Here is a 24,501-nt window from a genome sequence, read left to right as displayed (position 1 = left end):
TGCTAGCTTGTTAGCATTTTGTGTCTTCCAGATAATTTCATTATAATGATCATGCAGTTGTTTGACAGTCGTGAAAAGGTTAATTGACAACACCATATACATTTCAGTATTTTACTAAGACCTTAAACATTAAGGCCGTTTGGCTAAATCAATTAAGCCTCTGGCAGAAAAAAGATAGGACTAGTGGACCGAATATGAGGCAGCGTCAAAAACAAGCAGTGTAGGCCTAATCTGCCTAAATGTCATTTAAGCGACGACGGACGTAGGCAGGAGGGAATGCTCTTGCTTCACTTGGAGACTCTCTGGCAGCACACGCATGCTGCATTCAGGTCCCATGGGAATATCCACTTAAGCGAAAAGCAACAACTTGCAAGAGTTCGCGCGTTCAAAACCTATGGTTCAAAACCTATGGTTCAAACCTATGTTTCGATCAATACACCATGATCGAAGTTTTCTGTCGCCTTTTTTCGGACACATTTGAGTTAATATTTAGAAACCAGAAATGAAAATCACAGCAAGTGAGCTAACGCGAACGGCATTCTCCACTAGTACGGACGCTCGTATCTACCATCTTTCTCTTGAGACATGAATGCAGCGCGTACGACTCTTGTTAGCTGTCCATGTAGCTGCCTGAAGAAAAACTATATCCAGTAGTAGTTAAGTCTCCTGGAAGTGTCAGCGGCACCGGTACTGTCCTTCAATGTCGGAGTTGTTCTTCACACGCCAAGTTTCAGCGTGTGAGAGCCTGTCCATGCAGCTCCGCGCACGGCTTTGAATGCTCTATTGATATTTGTTACATTTTGTTACATTGTGTCGTAAACGCAGCCGGTGTCATTTCGGAGATGGAGTGTCGCGTGTTGTCTATTCAGAGTCATGTTGTCAGGGGATACGTTGGGAACAAGTCGGCAACATTCCCATTGCAGGTGAGTACTGGGTCGCTCATATTCAGGGCTGTATGGTAAAAACGTGTCCAGTTCTGCACCAACAGACAGAATAGTAGAGTTATAATGAAATAGCCATGTTTGAGTGAGATTTGGAGTCTGGCTTCCTGAATTGTGACATGAGAGTCTCGCACCAGTAACTGAATTTAGTGTATATCATAAGCTGTGACTCTGGGTCCTGCAAAAACGTCCGGCCGATCCTCATTTTTTTTTCAAATCTAACGATACTGTAATTGTCAAACTTGACTTTTTTGAAAGTTTATAAGACACAAAATACATAAACATTGCTAGTCCCAATACGTGCAGGTGTCTCATGCATGGAGCGAACTTAATGCAAAACCGCATTCAAAATCTGGCAATTTATTTGTGGTTTTACTAGGCTAAAGTCCACACCTGGTAGATCATGACTTAAGACCTTTAGCAGCCACTCTTCAGTTCGGCATACAGCCAAAACACCAAGCAGCACTTAATTCAATAAAAGTTCAACTTTAAAATTATTCCCACTGGCCTATAATAAAGTGTTATTCCCTGACAATTTTCCACCAACATACACCGTGCAGGGTGGTAGTGAGCAGGGTGAACTAGGGGTGAACCGATCAGTCGATTAATCGCTTATAATGTTGACAATCGGTTACTCGTTTTAGTCATTTAACAAATAAAAATACCAAACATTTGCAAAGATTTGCTTGCTTGTCTCCGTTTCATGTCATTATAAAATGAATAGGCTGCTTTGGGGTTATTTGGTTGCTGGTCAGATTATGTAAGCAATTATAAGACTTTACTTTGAGCTTTGGTAACTCGTGATGGGCATTTGTCATTATTTACATACACATTATAGACTAAATGATTAATCGAAAAAAAATAATTGATAATGACTTGCAGCCCTAGTGTGAACCAATTCTAAAAAGTTAATTCTAAAAGTTAAAACATTATTGAAATCAAGTGCTACTTGGTGTGTATTGGATGCCGAATTTACCAGCAGACAATGCCGATTCATAAAAGGTCCTATTCAATAGTCTACAAGCTGTACTTACGCCAGTTAGCAAGGCAACAATAAATTACCTGATTATTTCAAGGGAGCTTGGTGTGACGTTGTCTGCATACAAGAGAGAATAGGACACATTTGGGTTAGAACTGTTATTGCTGCACAATAGCCCAATATGTAATTCCCACAGTACAACCAAAATCAGAAGCTCATTTAGATGCAGTCATGTAGAAACACACACACTGCATTGTTCACTGTTTTGACACCTGCCTCATTATCGCTCCTTTCTCAGGTGCTGGGCTTTGAAGTGGACTCCATCAACTCCGTGCAATTCTCCAATCACACAGGTCGGCTGAGCACTCTTCAATTGCCCTTTGTGAAACAGCTGAGTCGTTTTATTAGGCTGCACAATTAGAATTGGTGGTGACTCATCATCATCCCACTCCTGAACCACTCAACTCAATTATTGTAGTGCCAGCAAGCCACACATTTGTTTGTGTTATTACTGTGGTATTACATGGATGAAGAATGACTTCAGGTCATCGGCCATCGTAATGAAAAATCAATCATTGAGATTCAAGATGCAGCTAGTGGTGTGTCACCCCTCGAATTGTGTGTGTGTGTGTGTGTGTGTGTGTGTGTGGTGGGGGTGGGGTCTACCCATCTATCATAAATGGAGACCCACTGGCCCAGTTTCACTCAGAGAAGAATCCCCCCTTTGTGCTTCGCCTTCAGCTATTTGTTTCCGCCTGGCTTAGGTGGCAAACTCCTCTGCGTGTCACATCTAACATGAGAAGATCAGATCCAGAATAATGAAATGTAAAGTTTCTAAATATCCCAAAATGTACTATAAAGAGCAGTCTACTGACACGCTAATGCAGAAAACAAATAAATAAACATCTAAGACATGTCTAAACTGATGAAAACAAGCAAATTTGGCAAAGCTAAATGAGGTACGAAACATTTTAAGGAATATTATTTGAAAAGTTCAGTTTTGTTTGACATCACACCTAACATTACCATAGAGCTGCAACGATTAATCGATTAATCGATTAGTTGTCAACTATTAAATTGACCACCAACTATTTTGATAATCGATTAATCGGTTTGAGTAATTTTTTAAGAAAAATAAGTCAAAATTCTCTGATTCCAGCTTCTTAAATGTGAATACTTTCTGGTTTCTTTACTCCTCTATGACAGTAAACTGAATATCTTTGGGTTGTGGACAAAACAAGACATTTGAGGACGTCATCTTGGGCTTTGGGAAACACTGATCCACATTTTTCACCATTTTCTGACATTTTATAGCCCAAACAACTAATCGATTAATCGAGAAAATAATCAACAGATTAATCGACAATGAAAATAATCAATGGGATGAACACTAATTTGATTATTTAATGTGATTTTGCATGTGTGAGCCATATCGTGATATATATCGCTATCGCAAAAAAATATTATTGTGATATTGATTTCACCCATATCGCCCAGCCCTAACGTAGATGCATCTTACACTGTTATGTATCATTAATCTGTGATGATCAATGCATTCCAATTGTTCTTCTGTGATGAAGTGGTTGCATTGCATTCCTGTCTACTGAGGCTCCTGTCAGCGGAGAGACTGGTATCTCTGCTGCACTGATTAAAACAGTGTTAAAGTGCTTCAAGGTGGATTCTGATTGTCCCTAGAGATTTTAAAGGTGACATGTGTGATATGCAGTGACAGTGTGACAATGCACAGAAGAGTTAATCACAGTCCAGTGCTCTTTGGACTTTGACATAGCTGTGTAGAGTCTGGAGGAGGGGGTTCAGATACTGTTGTTTAACTCGAGAAGTTAATAGGCTTTCAAAGAAGTTGCCGTTCAGAGAGCGGCACGCACTCGGCAGTAGTGGCACTTTAATTTAACTTCAGGGCATTGGCGTGTCCTTAAAAAGTCTGAAAATATCTCAAATGATCTTAATTGAAGGTTTGAAAAAGTGTTAAAATGTCTTTATTACTTATTTTCATCATATAATGCCAGGTTCCCTTGCGCTACATCACTCTTATTAATCCAGAACAGGGTTATTAGTACAATATGCATCCTATCTGCTTTACGAAACACAGGTAGCAATAAAAAGATCTTAAATTTGGCTCTCTGAAACCTGCAGATACCTTGGACTTCAGTCATTTCAGTCACACACACTCACATGCACACACAGAAATTAACATGTAGGGTACTTCTCTTATAATATCTATAATAACCTTTAGAAGTTATTAGCCTTAAATTGAGATTACTGTACAGAAATTGAAGTTCATGCTGTTTTTAAGCAAATAGGTTTGAGGCGATACTGGTAATTTCTCCATTAGATGAGTCCCATATATGGACCATAGCAGAGATGGAAGTGTTTGCCCCCCTTTCCCCCTCTACTTTCAGGGGGCCAGAAACGGGCCTCCCCACAGACTGAATGGGATGCCTGTGTCCTGGTTGTCAGCTTCCCCCCTTTTCTTTCTCCCCCTTTCACCATTTAACCTAGAATAAACCTTCCTGGCTCTGTTGAACGCAAATGACTGAATACAAGATGGACACACACACACACACTTGAGTTTGTTCTCAGTGCACAGCGCTCTCACCGAACCCCAAATCTGACCCTGTGCCAGCGATTGCGTTTCCTGCAGTGACGGCTTCCCAGAAAAGCCTGTGGAAAAGTAGAAGGACGTGCTGCGGTCGGAAGAGAAAGCGTATTTCTCAATTCCAGCCGCACTTTTCTGACTATTAATGTGTTGTTTAAGCACAGATTGATCAACTAGATGCGGGATTACAGTGCGATTTAGTACCAACGTTCAACATAATATGCTGCAGAATGTCTGAGCGGCCGTTCCTGTTAGAATTAGCCCGTGCTTGTGGTTTAATAAGTTTCTGCACGAATGTGTCCAGCCCCTGTGGTGAAAACACATTCCTCAGATATTTTGGCACTTGAACCCGTGGATTGTATTCTTATTCACTCCGCAGGTGTTTGAACCAATAAATTTCGACTTAACGAATGAAGTCCGCCGTCGCTCTTTTCCTTAAAGGGGCGATAAGTCAGGTTTCTACTGTCTCATTGCACAAAATGACCATAATAGTATCTGTAGGAGGTTTATACACTGCAAAAAATATTAAGGCAGTTCAACTTAAAAACACAAGTTTCCTTGCTGCCTTAAAATTGTGAGTTGACTGAAGTAGTACTGAATAGTTATGTCAAAGATCATTAGTTAGTTGTTCTAATGTAGAAAAGCTAACTGAGTGAACTTAAGACAATAAGTTCAATCAACAAATGTCTAGTCATGCTGATTCGTGTTTCCAAGTTGAATGCATTAATTGATGAACTGAAATGGATTGTTCTTGCCATGTGCATCAGAGAGAAACTTACTTGATTGTGAATTCCCAGATACATAGATAAGATAGATAGTAGATTTTATCATGTTTTTGTTTTGTTTTGTTTTAAATCAGAAATTGACCTATGATTCACCAAACATACATACATAACAAGTCTCTATCCTGTAACTTCATTCAAACCAGAAGAAGGAAGAGTTTCTGGAGAGTTAAACTGAATGCAATGCATACCGGGAAGTCTGCTAATAAACAGTGTTGAGTTTAGTGAATGCTTTATAAGGCGTTCTCTCAACTCATAATTTTATGTCACAAGATGTGAACTCATGATTTTAAGTCATGAAGCTCATAACTAGCACTTTTAAGTTGAAATTGACAAACACATCTATATATACATTGTGTCAATGGATAAAGATGAGTTGATTTCACTAAATTGCACTATGAGTTTTTACAGTGTAGGTTTGTTAAAAGGTCTTAAAAAGTCTTACATTTGTCTTTCTGAAACCTGTGGATACTCTGTGTTTTGACTCCTTCCCTTTCTTGTATCCCAGGCTATGCCCACTGGAAGGGGCAAGTGCTGACGGCGGAGGAGCTGAATGTGCTTTACGAAGGCATCAAACTCAATAATGTCAACCACTATGACTACGTCCTCACAGGTGAGCCACATATATTAAAGGAACAGATGTACTCCTGTGTACTACGAGCTGTAACTTGAGAGGAACAGTTTTTTTTTTTCGTCTTTGTTGTTAACATGCAGCTAATAGCTACTACTAATGTTAGCTTCTACTAGATATGTTAGCTACTGCGCAAATCAGATGTGTTCACAACAAGACAGTGACAGCTGACCAGACACTATGGTTAGCTAGCTAAACAGCTGAAATTATCTTAACATAAACTCAAGCAGTGATAAAATGATTCCCAGTCAAAAAAAATTCTGTTGTTAAACCAGTTGTTAACTTCCAATATGGCCGCCAGAGAGTGTGTTACATCACCTGAAAGCTCTCTATAGAAGAAAAGTTGACTGGGCCAACTGTCTGTTTTTCCAGTAATGCTACGTACTTCATACAGGTACACACAGTGGTTTCCCAGGGCAACCACAGTCTTCTACTAAAACTATACAATACAATACAGAACAGTACAGTCTACTATACAACTTCAGCTCCACTGTACTGTACTGTACTGTACTATACCATACTATACTATACTATACAACTTCAGCTCCACTGTACTGTACTGTACTGTACTATTCTATACTATACTATACAACTTCAGCTCCACTGTACTGTACTGTACTGTACTATTCTATACTATACTATACAACTTCAGCTCCACTATACTGTACTGTACTGTACTATTCTATACTATACTATACAACTTCAGCTCCACTGTACTGTACTGTACTATTCTATACTATACTATACAACTTCATCTCCACTGTACTGTACTGTACTGTACTGTACTATTCTACACTATACTATACAACTTCAGCTCCACTGTACTGTACTGTACGGTACTATTCTATACTATACTATACCATACTATTCTATACTATACTATACAACTTCAGCTCCACTGTACTGTACTGTACTGTACTATTCTATACTATACTATACAACTTCATCTCCACTGTACTGTACTGTACTGTACTGTACTATTCTATACTATACTATACAACTTCATCTCCACTGTACTGTACTGTACTGTACTGTACTATTCTATACTATACTATACAACTTCAGCTCCACTGTACTGTACTGTACGGTACTATTCTATACTGTACTATACCATACTATTCTATACTATACTATACAACTTCAGCTCCACTGTACTATACTATACTATACTATACAACTTCAGCTCCACTGTACTGTACTGTACGGTACTATTCTATACTATACTATACCATACTATTCTATACTATACTATACAACTTCAGCTCCACTGTACTATACTATACTATACTATACAACTTCAGCTCCACTGTACTGTACTGTACTGTACTGTACTATACAACTTCAGCTCCACTGTACTATACTATACTATACTATACAACTTCAGCTCCACTGTACTGTACTGTACTGTACTATACTATACTATACTATTCTATACTATACTATACAACTTCAGCTCCACTGTACTGTACTATGATATGCTGTACTATACTATACTATACTATACTATACTACAACTTCAGCTCCACTGTCCTGTCCTGTACTGTACTATGATATGCTGTACTATACTATACTATACTATACTATACTACAACTTCAGCTCCACTGTCCTGTCCTGTCCTGTCCTGTACTGTACTGTACAGTACTGTACTATACTATACTATACAACTTTAGCTCCACTGTACTGTACTATACTATACTATACAACTTTAGCTCCACTGTACTGTACTATACTATACTATACTGTACTATATATATACTCTACTCTATATATATATATATAGAGAGAGAGAGTAGAGTATATATATAGTATATATATATATAGAGTAGAGTATATATATAGTACTACTGTACTGTACTGTACTATACTATACTATACAACTTTAGCTCCACTGTACTGTACTATACTATACTGTACTATACTATACTATACTATACAACTTTAGCTCTACTGTACTGTACTCTACTATACTATACAACTTTAGCTGTACTATACTGTACTGTACTGTACTATACTATACTATACTATACTATACTATACAACTTTAGCTCCACTGGAGTGTTGGAGATTAAGGGCATCTTGATGGTAGTTATTAAGAGAGTGGTGAGTGTTAGTTGACTTTCCCACAAGTTTGCTTGTCCAACCTTTCCACTACTGTTGCTTCATCAGTGACACATCATCCATGTGACTAGCAAGCTGTATAGGGCCTCCTGTTTTATAACACTATTACAGAACAGGGTTTGGTAACATTCTCATGGTCCAGTCTACCAGCGCCTGTAGGAAATAAAATATGATATTGTGTGTTTGTACTATATATCTTACAGTGGAGTATTCAGTAAAGGATCTTCATGTGATCATGTCCTGAGCACATGAAGAAGTCATACAGCTGTCATGAGTGCATTTATGACTTTAGTTTAGTTTAGAAGTTTAGCCCTCAGGCTAGTGTTCATTGTTAGAGATGTAGCGTGTAGAGTCGAAAATATCGAATTTAGAATTTAGTAAAGGTACAGAAATATGAAACTTTGATCAAGATATCAAATTACACTCGTAGGGGCACCACCTTCATAGATGAAGGAAAAACAGACCGTTACTTGGCTATACTAATCAGTCATCAATCTAAAGATCATGAGATATTTTCAGTTTAGGGATTGCTTTTCTCTGCAGACAAGGAAACACAGAACAACGACTTTATAATGAATAAATATTTGGCAACGGTAAACAATGGAGTTGGAGCGGGTCTTGAAAAAGACGCTCTTTTCAGGTGGATGTCTCTGCGACTGGCTTTCCGCTGTGGACTGGACTCCGGGCATGATGGAACCGGCTTCGGCAAACGATGGAGTTGGATTGGGTCTTGAAAAAGACCCTCTCTCTCTCCTTCAGGTGGACGCCCACTGGCTTTCCGCTGTCGACCGGACTTCAGGCAGGATGGAGCAGGAAGCTTGGCTGGTCAGCTGAGAGAGTTGACTGGAGATTCTGGCTTCTCTAACTTTTACTAATTAACAGATCAACAACTCATTATACAATAACTTTGTAACAGGCTCAACTTCGTAGTATGAACGGCTTGAAAAACAGGGTCAGGTTAGTGACAAAGAGTAGTTACAGGCGGCGAGATCTGAATCTGCGCTCGCGTTAAGACTTGGCTTGTCGGTCTTTGAGTTGGTGACGGCATCATGGCCTCCGGCATGAAGCTCGGGGCATGAAGCGTGCAAGGTGACAAAGACATCAGTAAGGCGGGGTTTGTAGTGTAAGAAGATACTTTGTGCGGTTTTGGAGATTCCGCCTACATTTCTTTGTTCTGGAGACGGCAACGCAACGTCATAAAACAAAGAGACACATGAGGATATCTCTCTCAACTACTTTAGTAACTAGTAATGATAAAGATTTAGAATAACGCGTTTGCATTTGACATACTCAACCAATTACTCGTCAATCGGTGAACATTATGAAACCTGTAAACAAACACTTATGGATTGCATAAAACCATTACATGAAACATGATTAGACAATGAAACTTTCACTGTTCAAACTTTTCTGTGAACTGAGCTGTTTTAGCAGAATAGCTTAGATACATACTCTATAATCTTAATATTGAGAACATCACTATCAAACATGACTATCTAAACCCATGTAAAGATGAAGAAATTGAATAATGCAAATAACCCTTATATAAAACATCACAGTTACATATAACATTAGACATATACATTAGGGTCCGTTACATTGTGATAACCAAAGTCTCATGAGTCAGTATCAAAGATTTCTCTTGATTTTGAACACATTTCAATGTGTCTCATCAAACACGCCTAGGAGGCCGTGTGTGTGTGTGTGTGTGTGTGTGTGTGTGTGTGTGTGTGTGTGTGTGTGTGTGTGTGGATCCTAGCCTGCAGTCTGATGTGGCTTGTAGATAAGATCCCCCCCCCCTTAGTCTTGTTCAGTGTCAAGATGACACTTTTGTAGCTTTAAAGGTGAAGGGTCATTTTTGCTCCTGGGAAAGAAAGTTATTCAAGGATCCATTCGGACTGTGGAGACCTGGTTCGGCTACAGAGACAATCATGTAAGAATAGACTTTATGTTAGTGTGTATTGTAGAACTGGTTTTGACTAGTTTGAAGCGTGCATATTACTATTATTATATTATTAGCCATATATTGATTTCTTAGAAAAGGATGAACAAAGCAATTATACATACTGAAGTGTATAAAGAAACTGACATTTCTACCCTTTGTCAGAGAATATCCCGCAGCCCACTTGAGTGTGTGTGCTTAAGGTTTTCTCTCCAGACATGTCTGAAGAAGAGAGAGAATTTTCCGATACACGCCTCCACATCCTAGTGTGACAGTTCTTGCAGAATGTGCCTCTCTTCTAGCTTTCCTTTTTAACCTTTGAATGCCTCTGGAGTTACTGTAGGAGGAAAAACTCTTGGTGCCTTTACTTTAACCGTTAAACAGTACAAGATACAATCTCTTTGATGACATGTTTAGTGAATGTGTTGACCCAATTCTCTCATCATTTACTATAGTTTGATCTGTTTTCAGCATCTGTGCTACAAGGCTTGATTCATGTTCAAATTGCAGTAGAGGTAGTTGTGATTATTGATTGAATTCATGTGCTGTGTGCAGTTTACAGACAGTCATGTTACAGGATTTCTGGGTATTGAAGTACAGATTTCCAAACGGTTACCTCTCGCTGCTATTCAGAGCCACCAACATGCAACGTTTCCTAGTGCAGCTTTAATAACAAGATAATAGACTGCAAGTGAAATGGCGATGAATTCATGATACCATTGATGGTATTGCATTATGTTTGGGGGGGAAAAGCATGAAGCGCTATAATGTAATGTCTGTGATTTTGTCTTCCTTCTCATTACGTTCTCTTCCCCAAGGCTACAGCAGGGACACGTCCTTCTTGGAGATGGTGGTCGACATTGTTCAGGAGCTAAAGAAGGCCAATCCCAGTTTGGTATATGGTCAGTATAACATGGGTCCATCCAATCTGAATGTAATTTTATGGATTGTACATCAAAAGTTTGATTTTGTCTTCTCACTGTCATGTTTCTCCTCAGTTTGCGATCCAGTTATGGGAGACCAGGGTGTCATGGTGAGCATCCTACAGTCATTTCCTCCTATTCTTCTTCTTCTATTTGAATAGCAACACTCTGTATTAATTTTGAGAACAAATCACAATTCAAAGGTTGTCATTCAATATCTCCAACGTAAAGAGGATTCAGTCTGTAAAACTGACATAATTTTGTCAGACATGGACGTAAGTTAAAGTAGGTGTACGTAACTTAGTAAAAGTAGGTGTCACTCTTTGAAAATGGTAAATATTAGGGATGGGACGATACATCGAAATTCAATATATCGCGATACAAAAATGCAACAATATGCATCGTGGGACAGGAAAATGAATCGCTCCATTTTATTCTGCTGTAGTAATCACAAATGAGACGCTTGCCCATCACAATTTCACAAGCTCTCCATCCAAATTATATTATTTACACTTTGTGATGACATTTTTAAATTGTTTGTAGCAAGCATTCTAGCAAGCCAGTGCCATCCCTAGAAAGATTTGTGTCTCAGAAATAAACAGAATTCTGCACAGTCAGACTTTGTTGTCACTGAACTTTTATTTATCACATCGTATCGTGGTTGTATCGAGATATCATGAACCCCATATTGTGTATTGAATCGTATTGTGAGATAAGCATATAGTCCCATCACTAGCAAATTAATCAAGAAACTCCTATTTGTTCCCTATTTCAGTACGTCCCAGAGGACCTGCTGCCAGTCTACAGGGACAAAGTAGTACCAGTGGCTGACATCCTCACCCCCAACCAGTTTGAAGCAGAGTGAGTGCACATATGATCATTACACCAAAATAAATATTACAATAGGCAACGTAATTTGATAAAAACATTACAAAGTCCTGTTTATATTACTCTCCAAATACTTTGCCTGAAGTTGATGTACCTCTATGAAAAAGCCTGTCTGTTAAAGTTCCTCTTTATAGAATGACAGGTTTGCTAGTGAATAGATGATGGTTATGAGAGAAAGGGTGTATTGGCCTTTTTGACATCTGTGCCTATACTGTGTGTCTAACCACTGAATGTTTTTATAGGCTCTTAACTGGGAGGAAAATCACCACAGAGAAAGATGCTGTTGAGGTGAGTATCATAAGTATTTCCCAGTGTGCCGTGTTTGGGTTTGCTTCGTGACACCAAGCAGTAGAAAGCTTAAGGAAATGAAGGATGCGGAACGCTTTTAGTTAAACAAGTGTCAGTTTACACTTTCCATGATGGTTAAAGGTGCTGCTTCTTCCTGCGTGGTGGTCACAGAAGTGTCAGTAACAGTGATCCCCTCCTGTTCTCCAGGTGATGGACTTGCTTCATCAGATGGGCCCAGAGACCGTGGTGCTCACCAGTTCAGACCTGCCCTCCAAACATGGGGACCAGTTCCTGGTGGCCCTTGGTAGTCAAAAAAAAGGTAAAATACAGGGCTGCTGTTGGCGTTACAAACTGTTCATACAGTCATCTACACTCTCCAGCCTATATGCTTACAGTCAGAACTGTGTCATCATTGCCGTTGGCACTGGAAGATCCGGTAAAATAGGAATGTTAAACTTGCTGCAACCTGTCAGTGTGTAACCATATTGCTTTTAATATAAAAAAATACATATATTTATTCAGGTAAAGTCAACTGAGCACATGCTTTGAAAAACGTGCACAGGTTATGAGGGAACGATATGTAACATGTGCCCCTAAAATGTTGGAACATCATTAAATAAGCACAGATAGTTGTTAATAAGAGCAGACAACTCAGCGCACCGCTCCATGGACAAATCCAAACAAATACAAATACTCCAGTTTACATAGCGTTTCAGAGTTCTTTATCCGGCCCTGCAACAGGCTCTCATCAGGCGAAACCACCCCGTCATCCTCATGTACAGACAAATTAGCAGACAAATGCCTTCCCACAGTATCTGCCACTAACACAAGTTTAACAGTCTGCTGTGACCCACGAGTGTAGTAGGGTTTCAACAGATTAACATGGCAAAGTTGAGTTTCTCTTCTACGCTTTGGTGTCTCTGAGCATGGTATGCAGAAGCCTGATTATGTTTCACCCGGAGCTGCTTCAAAACTTGAGCAAACAGATGTGATGAAAAATTGGAGCCCTGATCACTTTGAATCACTTCTGGAATTCCAAAGATTGAAATAAACTGTGTCAGTGCTTTGACCACAGATTTAACAGTAATGGTACGCAACGGATATGCAGCCGGATATCTTGTGCTTTGACCCATTACTGTAAGCAAATAATTACTTCCAGACCTTGAACGTGGTAAGGGACAAACACAGTCAATTATGAGATGCTCAAATGGCTGAGCGATCGCTGGAATGGGAGACAGAGGAGCCGGCTTAATGGTCTGGTTAGGTTTTCCCGTCATTTGACATGTATGACATATTTTAATAATAACTAGACACATCCCTCTTCACACGAGGCCAAAAGAAGAGAATATAGTCGTACGTCTTACGGACCCCCAAATGCCCTGATTGATCGTGCGACGACCTCAGCACCTCTTCCCGGAATTTGGACGGGACAACCACCTGAAAAACAGGGTTACCCACAAAATTTTCCCCATGCGGCATCCATTTCCTCACCAGCAACTCGTCTTGCAGCACTCTTCCCATCAACATTTGAAATCACTCTGTCAAACGGCTCACTAAGCGTAAGGATCAGCCTGTTGCTCTACCGCTAGGTCGCTGCAGGAAACAGACAAGAGAGAATCAGGTATAGACACGGAGAAGGCCCCACTCTCCTCCGTGCTACTCTGCTCAACTTCAGGTCCTGCCTCCCCACGGCACATAGCCTGCGTAACTGCACAAGCTGTGAAAACACCAGAGAAATGCTGCGCACTCTCATCAGGCATCTCTGTAACAGAGGGAGAAGATGTTACTACAGGACGGGGCGGACCATCAGCCCACACACAGCTACCAGTCAGGTCGTTTCCCAGGATGATATCCACGCCTCGCCCATAACCACCTCGCCCTGAACCAAACCACAGTTAAGCTCCAATCTATGTATTGGAACAGGTAACACATTTAAACCCATTCCCCGCATCAGAATGTAATCCCCAGTGTCAGTCCGCTGAGAAAAAGGCAGCACAGAACTCACAATGTATGAATCCAAAGCCCCAGTATCTCTCAGGATTTTTACCGGTACCTTGACATCACTCCCCACCAGTGACACATGGCGGTCAGACACAAAAGCTGAGAAATCAGACTGCTCCAGGCTGCAATCCACCTCAGGTTCCACCTGCTCACAGGGAGAACTAACACAGGGAGAAATGACACAAGGAGAACTGACAGGACTGACATTTCTGACAGGAGCAGCAAGTGTGACAGGCTTGGCATGCGCACTACCGAACCCACTTTTAGCATTGGACTTAACAGGGCATTCAGCTTTCCAATGTCCCCTGCCTTTGCAGTAATTACATACCTTGCTCGGATCAAACTGCAGCTGACTCTGTGCGGCCCTTTCCGGCTTACCACGGCGAGGACCGGCTCCCTCCTCCCACCATTTACCTGCTGGGCGAAAATTACTGCCATCCCCCCCCCCCGTAGCAAACATCATCCCGAGCCCTGCACTCACGGTCACCCCGGTGCGTCAACACATACTCATCTGCCAGTGCAGCAGCCTCCGCCGCTGTCTTCACTGTATGTTTATTTATGTAGGTAGGGATGTGACTTGGAACAGAATATTTAAACTGCTCCAGAACGATCAAATCACACAAAGCATCATAAGTATCAACCCCCAGTGAAGTACACCAACGATTAAAACGAGTGATTAACTCCCTGGCAAACTCCATGTGCGTCTGCCTACCAGACTTCTCCCAAGACCTAAACCTCTGGCGATATGCCTCAGGCACCAACTCATAAGCTTTGAACACTGCAGCCTTGACCGACACATAAACCTTGCTTTCAGACACACTGAGCGCGGAGTACGCTTCCTGCGTCTTACCTGTCAAAACGCATTGTGACAGTAACGTGCGATCAGTATCAGACCAATCTCTACTCTCGGCTACTCGCTCAAAAAGTGAGAAAAAAAGTGTCCGGGTCTCGTTCACAAAACTGAGGAACCAACCGCAGATTACTGGCAACATCAAAAGAAAACATTAGGGCACAGGAGAAACAAAAGAGACCTGCCCCACGCCACCAACATTACTCAAACTCAACCTGCGCTCTTCCAGTTCAAGTCTTTTCATCTCCACTTGCAACAACAATAACTCTTTGCGCTGATCAAAAGTTAACCCAGTGCTCACCTCAGCTTCACTAGCGGCACACGCATCAAACGTGTCCAATCCAGCACCAACAGCATGCAATTTAGACTGGACAACACCCACTTCCAACAGGTTCTCTTTTTTAAATATTTTCCTCCATAGACATGTCTGTCTATGGAGGCAGGAGGTCTATCCACAATTAAAATCATCATAACTCGCTGAATTTTCAACCGATTTTCAAGCGGTTTGATTTGTTACGAATGCCTGACGTGTATTTATGATACAGGATACTTGGTTAAATTAAAATGCGGGTTTTCATACCAAAATACTTTATCTTTTGTAGATGGTAACAGTAATATTTCTATAATATAATATTTAAGATTAACTTACCCTTCGTAATTAGGTTCTAAGTATATTCTTTGTTTGTTACTGCATGTAAAATGGCTGCCACTATGTAATTTTGTTTCTAATTTTGGAAATAAATGAAAACTTATTTCATAAAAAAGACATAATTACAAGAAATACTATGTTAAAATATTAAGTAAGTTTCTGGTGGGCTTCATAGCGTTCTGGACTTTTACACATTGACAGCAAAACAGTAGAGATCTGCTTCTTCGGGAAAACAAAATCTAATTAGGCATATATTAGCTGTGTGTGTGTGTATGTGTCTATTTGTCAGCCATCCAGGTCAGTTAAAATGGCAGAGAAAAGAAAAACAGACATCCAATCATTTTTCAGTGCACCGAAACGCCAAGTAGCCTAAGTAGAAAGACCCCATCAAAGGCAATTTGATAAAATCTTCATAAAAAAGGAATGAAGTGCTTATGGAGATGTTTCATAATGGACCTCTATATACATTTAATACAACAGTACTTTTGGCGGCACCTTTGGTGTCCCCCTCAGGAATTGCTCTTGAGAAATTTTTCTGTTTATTGTCCCCCCCCAACAGTGAAATGAAATATCCGCCCTTGCCCCCAACGAACTCCAAAGGGAATTCGTTCTTAAGCCTAACCAGGGACAGAACAACAGCAATTTACTAACTGTGTACAGGACCACCCGAACTCTGCCACAAAATCACCAGCATAACACAGCTCGGCAACACACACACGCCCTCAGAATAAATCAGCGACTTGTCATTCAGTACAGCTGCTTACATTAACCCAGAACAGCAAAACAGCCTACTTACCACACTCGTCAATGTCTCCCAAACAACCAGATTTGCACGACTCATTCACAAAACGAGGCGCACGGCCTACAAGGAACGGACGAGCCCCCATTTGTCACAACCCGGCTCAAAGACTGTGACAAGGAGGGAGACAACACGAGCTGGCGGCTAAGAAAAGTAATTTATTTACAGAAAAACATAAGTCAAACGAGGCAACGTGTAGAAATCAGTACATCAGTAGTGTAGAGCGTGTATGAATGGGTGGCAGTGTATGTGGAGAAGAGAACACAAAAATAAACCGCATGCTGGAGGGGTCGTCACACTGTGCACATACAACACCATTCCAAGCCCCCGCTCACTGCTGCTTAGGAGACAGTTTGGATTACACTTTAGTGGTATACGCTGCTCTGTGCAACACACCACTACAAGGACAGTGGTGTGTCACTAACCATTGCCGCTGCTCAGACCTTTGATATGTCACGTAGCAGCAGGCAGTTAGGCAAATGCCACTTAGTACAAAAAGTCAGATCAATTTGATGCTTGATTGAATTCCTCAGGCTTATCCAATAGGCCTACAATAAAGATTGACAATTTTCAATAGGTTAGTCTTTCAAATAATAGGTAGCTGGCAGGGCTTTGGGTTAGCTGGCTAAAGATATTTTTTTAATCGCCATAGACATTTAAAAATTATCTTACAAGCTACGTTACAAGGGCATCACACATAAGCTACTAGCTAGTTCTCAATCCTGATCCTCTGGATCCAGAGTCCTGCTGGTTTTCTATTTTACCTGCTAAAATATAAATAATCACAATTAGATATTTTTTCAAAATCGTTCAGCCCTAATTCAGCCCGTGATTACATTTCAAGTGCATTAGGACAACAAAAAAAGAAGAAAAGACAGAAAAAAATACAAATGCTTACGGCTTCACCTGTTGTAAAGTGACACCGGAAGTCAAAGCGTATCTTATTTGAATATGCATGTTTGGGGTTGGGCTGTCGGTAGAGGGCGCGCCGAATGCCGTTGACTGGTGTGGCATCTGCCAGCAGAAATGCAGAGTTTAGTGACAGCAATACTAACCAGTAGTGGCAACAAGTTCTGATTCATCATTTCCAGTGTGGAGAACACTTCCCACCAGTTTCCGTACCTGAATTCCAGAATTTCATTTAGGCAAATAGGGTGAATCTGTGGCGTCTCATTTAGGAGGGATGTGAAGCTCTTCTCTGTTGCAGCCCCACTTTGTGATACAGGCTGGATTTTTACATAAAAATCTTGCCAGCTTTAAGTATTATCCCTGCCAGTTTTGACTCCACTGTGCTGTTCGTCCTCCTCACTGTAGTGAGACCAGACGGGACCAACACCAGCCAGAAGATCCGCATGGAAATCCCCAAAGTAGATGCTGTGTTTGTTGGGACAGGAGACCTGTTTGCTGCCATGTTGCTGGCCTGGACTCACCACCACCCCAAAGACCTGAAGGTCAGAAACACACACTGGTCCTGTCAGTCAGTACGCTAACACAGTATACACCATACATATAAAGTACTTTATGCTGTTGTACTGTGCTGTTGTTGTGTAAACACCTCATAAGTTCAGTTTTGGTGAATTTCATGTTTTCACTCAAAGTTGAAGGTGGCCCTACTGCCTTGCTCTAGCTATTGAGCATACAGGACCACCATAATGAAACGATGCTGTTATAGAGCCATCGAATCAATTGCTTACTAAAATAATTCCACTTTTTAAAATTATTTCCAGATGTAACAGAGATTATTTAATATGGCAAATGACTTATTCTCCCTGCTGTTTTTTCTCAGGCTGCCTGTGAAAAGACCGTTTCAGTCATGCACCATGTCATTAAGAGGACCATTACTTACGCCAATGGTATGATCTGTGTGTGTGTGTGTGTGTGTGTGTGTGTGTGTGTGGACCAAGAAGTCATTCGAGGAGCACTGTTTGCTTTCCTTAACTAGTAATACTGTTTTTCTTTATGTCAATTTGCAAGAAGTCTACAATATGTGGGAAGAGGTCAGTCACATGTTTGGATAGGCTTCAATAGATGGGAGTGATACCTAGGTGTGAACTGGCCTGTGACCAAAAACAATGGCTATTGTGTTCTGGACAGAAAGGTGAAGAAGAAACCACTAACAACGTTTTATCAGTCTTCTTAATTTGGATAATGCTAGTGACCTACTATCACTCAACATAGTGTATGTTGAAGTGTTTGCACTGGAGCAAATGATCTACACATGGATGGTTTTAATGATTTCCAACCATGGTGAATGTTTTGATTGATAATTTTTATTTCGAACATGTAAAAAATAAAAAAAACTGATAAAAACAAAACAAGAATAACAATAAGTTGGAATAAACAATAAACTTATACAACAAACTCAATAAACAAATTCTCATAAACTGATAAACTAATGAACTAATAAACATAATCTAACAAACAGTAAACCTATACAACAAACTCAATACACAAATTCTCATAAATGAATGAACTAATAAACATAATCTAACAAACAATAAACCTATAGAACAAACTCAATAAACAAATTCTCATAAACAACACAAATTAAATATTACATGTTCGAAAAGGAGTAGGAAGAAGTAGAAGAAGATGTTAAATGCATTTTCCAGAGTGCCATCTCTCCTTTATGAAGTTCCTCTGTGTTTTTTTTTGTTTTTTTGGCGGTAACCTGTAGCTAGAGAGATTTCATATATGTCCAAAGTCCTTGAATTTAACTTTTCAAAAATTTAAGTACTGGAATACCTGGAAAACCAGCCTGTTATGTGGAGAAGTGCTTGAAAAGACCTTGAAATAAATAACCTAAAATGTTTGCAGTGTTTTGACAAAATGCAAGTCAAAACAGAAAAGAAGACCAATGTCGCATCGGTGGTTGTTAAAACACAGTAAGGTTTACGGAAATGTTTCTCGCTTTTGTGTGGAGTCCTTCTGAACAGAAAAATAGTGCTGGAAAAAGTCAATGAAAGTCCTTGAACTGATTTAATATTGTCTGTGTGAACCCTGTCTCCTCCAGACATGGCTGGCCCCGGGGAGAGGCCCAGCCCCGCACAGCTGGAGCTGAGGATGGTTCAGAGCAAAGCCGACATCGAGAATCCTGCCATCGTAGTGGAGGCTACGGTTTTGTAAAAGCCCGGTGACGCCGAGGACTGTAATCTGTGTGTACTGTGCATTCGTGTCGTGCGGGTCTGCAATGACCTTAACACCGGGCAGCCAGCCAAACACATAGGGTAGGGTTTTTACATCACGGACTGTCATGTGTCTCTGCCTTATAGGATCTCTTAGGGAGCGCAGCTACGTTTTCATGACAGGTACTGGAATCACTGCCATATCTGTGTCTGTTCTATGGCCTGTGTTGACATCATTTACCCCTAGGTAAATAAATGGGCATTAGCCAACTACGCTTAGGTTTAAAGATAGTTTAGGTGTCTCTATGTGTACTTGAATCCTCTTTCACATAGTAAAAGCTAATGATGCTGGTACACTGACCTTGGTTAAGAATGCAGAAAAACAGCGATGGGTGCATGACCTCTACCTGCTTTGGGTATGATCGTAAGTCTCAAGTCAGACTCGAGTCACAATTTTAATTGCTTGAGACTTGACTTGATGCATGAAGAGAAGACTTGAGACTTGACTTGGCTTGGGTTCTAGTGACTTGGGAATCGAGTTTTGACTTGTACTTTGATGACTTGAAAAGGTTTCTAAAGTCTTGACAAAAGAACTTGTGTTTGTGTAAATGAAAGTGATGAGATTCTTTCCAGCAGACGACTGAATTTAAATTCTGTCTTCTGAATTTGTATGGAATGATTGAATTTATTGAAATTGAAACTGATTATAGAAATCAAACTCATGATGCTCTCACCAAGTTTTTATCCTATTAAAACCATATTGCATTGAAAAGTCCTAGATATTTAGTTTTCTTTAAGATATTAAATTGATACTGGACTCTTGATTTGTTCTGACTTGACTTGCTGTTCTACATTTAGACTTGAGACTCGACATTAATGACATGGACTGGACTTGGTAATCTACATTTAGACTTGGGACTTGACTTGAGACTTGTGCCTCAAGACTTGAGTCTGACTTGGGACTCGAGCAGAGTTGACTTGGTCACACCTTTGGTCATTACTGGTCACATGCCACAGGCCCTTTAGTCAGCATTTTACTTTAAGTGTTGCTCACAAGGCATTATAAGCACATTTTGAGTGCAATATAACCAGAACATGATGTAATATGCAAAAAATTTACATGAAATGCAAAAACTGCAAGGGGTTAATTGCTTCCGGTGCAACTGCATCTTTAATAACTTCATAAGTCATGTCAAATTCACAATGAATTATAATGCATGACAGTATTCTGATGTGATTATAATGAAATAAAAGGGTATGTATGCGTGTAATGTGCTTATAATGCGCTTGATGTCTGACAATGTACTTCAAGTAAAGTGTTACCGCCTTATCAGCAGCCAGATTCATCAATATGCGTTATAATCCCATAAAATATCAAACATCTTATACTGTACGAGTCTGTACACATTTCCAGTACCATGATTCTTTTTACTTTGTTTTTATTTTAGACAAATTAGTCATTGTCGATCATTTAACATGATTTCATTAGTTGACACCTGAAATATTGCTTTCAATCCTTTTTTATGTCGATGTTTTTCCCCTCTTTTTTTTAATTATGCATTGCTCTCTTACAGTGACAGATACTTAACATGTTATATCAATGTCTTAAACATCTCAAATTGAGGTATTTGCACAGATAATCATGAATATATTTACTAATGACGATCATTGTTTTCATTTGTGTCCATTGTCCATATCTGAAGAAAATAGCTTATCCGTATGAGAGACCACGCTGTATAATGAATGGCCTCAACAGGGTCAGGCAGAAGAACAGTGGTAGTGAATGTTTTTTTTATGGCGATGTAAGGGAGTCAATCCTGACACACAACGCTAGAGAAGTTAAGTGCCAAACCTTAAGCTGCTGCTCTGATATAGAGCAATATATGAAGAATTATAATAAATGACTAATCTTTTCATTAAACTGCCTTGTTGTTTTTGTCTCCAAGTGTTTGAGATGAGTCTCCCTAGGGTGGGACGTCCCACGGTATTGAGACCTGTGTCTTGCCTCTCTAGTCTAATAAGCCTGGGTGAGGGAGCGCAGAGACCAATACTGTTTTACATGATGTTTACACCAGGGAGCTAATTGATCCCTCAGCTCTTGATACGATGTCTGCATACTAATCAGTCATAATAATGGACACTTTCTACTTTTTTGAATGTGCAAGCTACAGAGTTACCAATTCAATCCCAATAGAAACTTGATGTTTGGTTTTGAGAGAGGAAAATCCATCTACAATATCTGTCTGGGCTCCGAAAGAAACTATGGAAATCTATATGTGGAACATTGATATGTTTGGTCGATTGTGCACTAAATGCAGGGGAGGAAAGAGTACCAAAATATCCTACTTAAGACTGTTGCTTTGCTATTATTTTACCTGAGAAGAAGTAAAATTACTGGTGTAAAATCTACTTAAGAAAAGGAAAAAGTAGCTCATTGAAAATGTAGCATAAAAGTTAGTTTATTTAAAAAGTGTCATTACATTTGATCTGTCCCATGCAGTGACAAAGAGGAGAGGAGTATTCAGACTAGTTACTTAAAAAAAAATTACAACTTGACAAAATAAAGTGCGAAGAAAGTAAAGCATGAATCAGCAACAATTAATGGATGTGCTAGTGGTGGGTTTTGTACAGACCATTCCTCTTATCTTAATCAACATATTAAAACAGGCCAAGGCCATGGGTTTGGATCTGTTGATTTTCACAGACTTTCCCTTGTTCCATGCCTGTTTCTTGTGTGATGCTCATTACTTCCACCCGTGACTTTAGGAACATAGCAAATTTGTTTCCTTATCACCAGCATGTCTCAAAGAGGTTTACATACATATACATACAGTACATATACATGCTATATTACATCATATACATACTATATATTATATACTACGTCATCTACATAATTTCACAACCTCTCCACTGAAATTATATGATTTGCATTTTATAATGTAGGGATGGGACACTATGTATATATATTGCGATACAAAAATGTGACAATTCGTATTGTGGGTCAGAAAAATACATCGCAAATTAATATGAGCTCCATTTTATTCTGCTGTAGTAATCACAAATGAGACGCTTGACCATCACAATTTCACAAGTTTTCCATTGAAATTATTATATTTGCACCTTGTAATGACATTTTTAAATTGTTGTTTACTTTCTAGCAGCCAATGGCATCGCTAGAAAGATTTGTGGCTCTGAAATAAACAGAATTCTGCACGGTCATACTTTGTCATTGAACTTTTATTTATCACATCGTATCGTGGTTGTATTGAAGCGTGAACCCCATATCATGTATTGAATCGTATCTTGATACAACTCCTTGCTCTCAAGTCTTGGTGCTCCTGCTACCGAGTGCTTATTATATTGTGTGATTAGGGACAGGTTACACAGCTTCGTTTTGCCAACACTAATCCACAGTATGGATAGCCAGCATTAACCCAAATAACCAGACAGGCCAATATGTCCGTCCGACTGCAGCAACACTAAGAGGATGAGTCATGTTTGTGGACTGCCGAGTGAGAAATTCCAGGTTATTATTGCGATAGAGGAGGGATGGGTTTATCGTAGGGAAGGGGTCACACGTCTCATCTGCAGTTCAGATGTCACACAGCATAATAAAATAATAAGGTTATGGATGGACTTGGAGATTTGTCACACAGAAGGCCACACAGGCTACAGGCTTCTAATCCCTCAGCCTCTCACACCTCAAGCTGAAAACTGCAGCTGTGCCAAAACGCCAGCAGAGGGCTAGAGAGGTCTGAAGATGATCAAACACTCAGGTTCCTTTTCTCCTGTAAGGTCGAGACCAAACAGGGAACACAGGGCCCCAGACACTAGGTGTGAAACAAGCAGTGCAATCAAAGCCTAAGAAAGTGTATGGAAAAACCAGCCAAGAAATGTATTTGTACATGTAGATAACATTCATTAGGAAATAACTAATTCCTTCAGTGCATTAAGCCCTGTCAACACAATGCATTCTAACTGGTGCTATTTATTAAGACAGGGTTCACCCAGGTTCAGTCCTGATTAAGTTATGGATTAGAAAATCGATGCCAAATGTCGCCAATCTGAGAAATTCTGGAAACATATGACATATACTGTATATACAGTGATGTGGTGGTACATAAAAAAAAAGTGGGCAAACTATGACCTCCAGTCGGTGATCATCATAAGGAAAACAACCACCAATACAAAAAAATCAATTATATTTTCAGAAAAAAGTTTTGATGAATAATCTATCACAAAATGTTACGTGGATAAATTGACTGACAAGATATTATTTGGTCAATGTGACAACTGATTAGTAAGTAGGTCACCAAAATATCAACTAAGGAACATTGGTCCTGAATGCTCCCCTGGTGTGACCTTTATATATATATATATGTACACACACACACATATATATATACTGTATATATACTGTATAGCCTCCAAAGATATTTCTGGTGATTTTTGCTTGATCTTTGCTCTCACTTATAATGATAAAAACTGCTAAATCAAATTTGGACTCACTTAAGTGAACGTAATCACCACATACCCACCCATACCCAAATGCCATCCACAAATTTTTGCCTTTATCACTTTTTTCCTCCCCTTAAGAGACCCTGACCTCATATAACTATGAATAACATCGGTTTGATACTTCTTACTATTATGTACACTATGAATTGGGGTTTTATTTAAGCCTAAAAAGGTGGTAAACGCTATTCTGTAAATAAACAGGGGGGTAAAATGAGTTTATCTGGGTTTAATCTCCACTACACAATGATACAGAGTTTGGAAAACTCAATAAAGGTTAGTTATTGATTAAGATACCTGTAGGCTAGCATAAATCCATTTATAATCCAACATATGTAGGAGTATGAGTCATGTTTACATGACAAATAGCATACTTCAAATTGTCTATTGATGAATACCAATAAAAAGTGCCAGATAGTAGGAGTCTGGTAAAGTAGCCTTTATATTTT

General features: G+C 39.7%; 1 protein-coding gene across 1 annotated transcript; it reads left to right on the top strand.

Annotated features, from left to right (window-relative positions):
• Positions 1-712: 712 nt before the first annotated feature.
• Positions 713-21,417, top strand: LOC139663478 (pyridoxal kinase-like). Its single transcript, XM_071542159.1, has 11 exons — positions 713-923; positions 2,219-2,273; positions 5,828-5,932; positions 10,830-10,913; positions 11,010-11,044; positions 11,710-11,795; positions 12,065-12,110; positions 12,318-12,429; positions 17,724-17,860; positions 18,196-18,262; positions 19,423-21,417. Exons 1-11 carry the CDS (start codon positions 843-845, stop codon positions 19,533-19,535), a joined length of 921 nt encoding a protein of 306 aa, XP_071398260.1. The 5' UTR covers positions 713-842; the 3' UTR covers positions 19,536-21,417.
• The last annotated feature ends 3,084 nt before the right edge of the window (positions 21,418-24,501 follow it).

Source organism: Centroberyx affinis, unplaced genomic scaffold, assembly GCF_046629955.1.
Source record: "Centroberyx affinis isolate AG114_WGS23_722 - 3 ecotype Tasmania unplaced genomic scaffold, CSIRO-AGI_Caff_v1 ptg004026l_1, whole genome shotgun sequence".
Classification (NCBI taxonomy): Eukaryota; Metazoa; Chordata; class Actinopteri; order Beryciformes; family Berycidae; genus Centroberyx; species Centroberyx affinis.
This window is presented reverse-complemented; position numbering and strand designations above follow the sequence as displayed.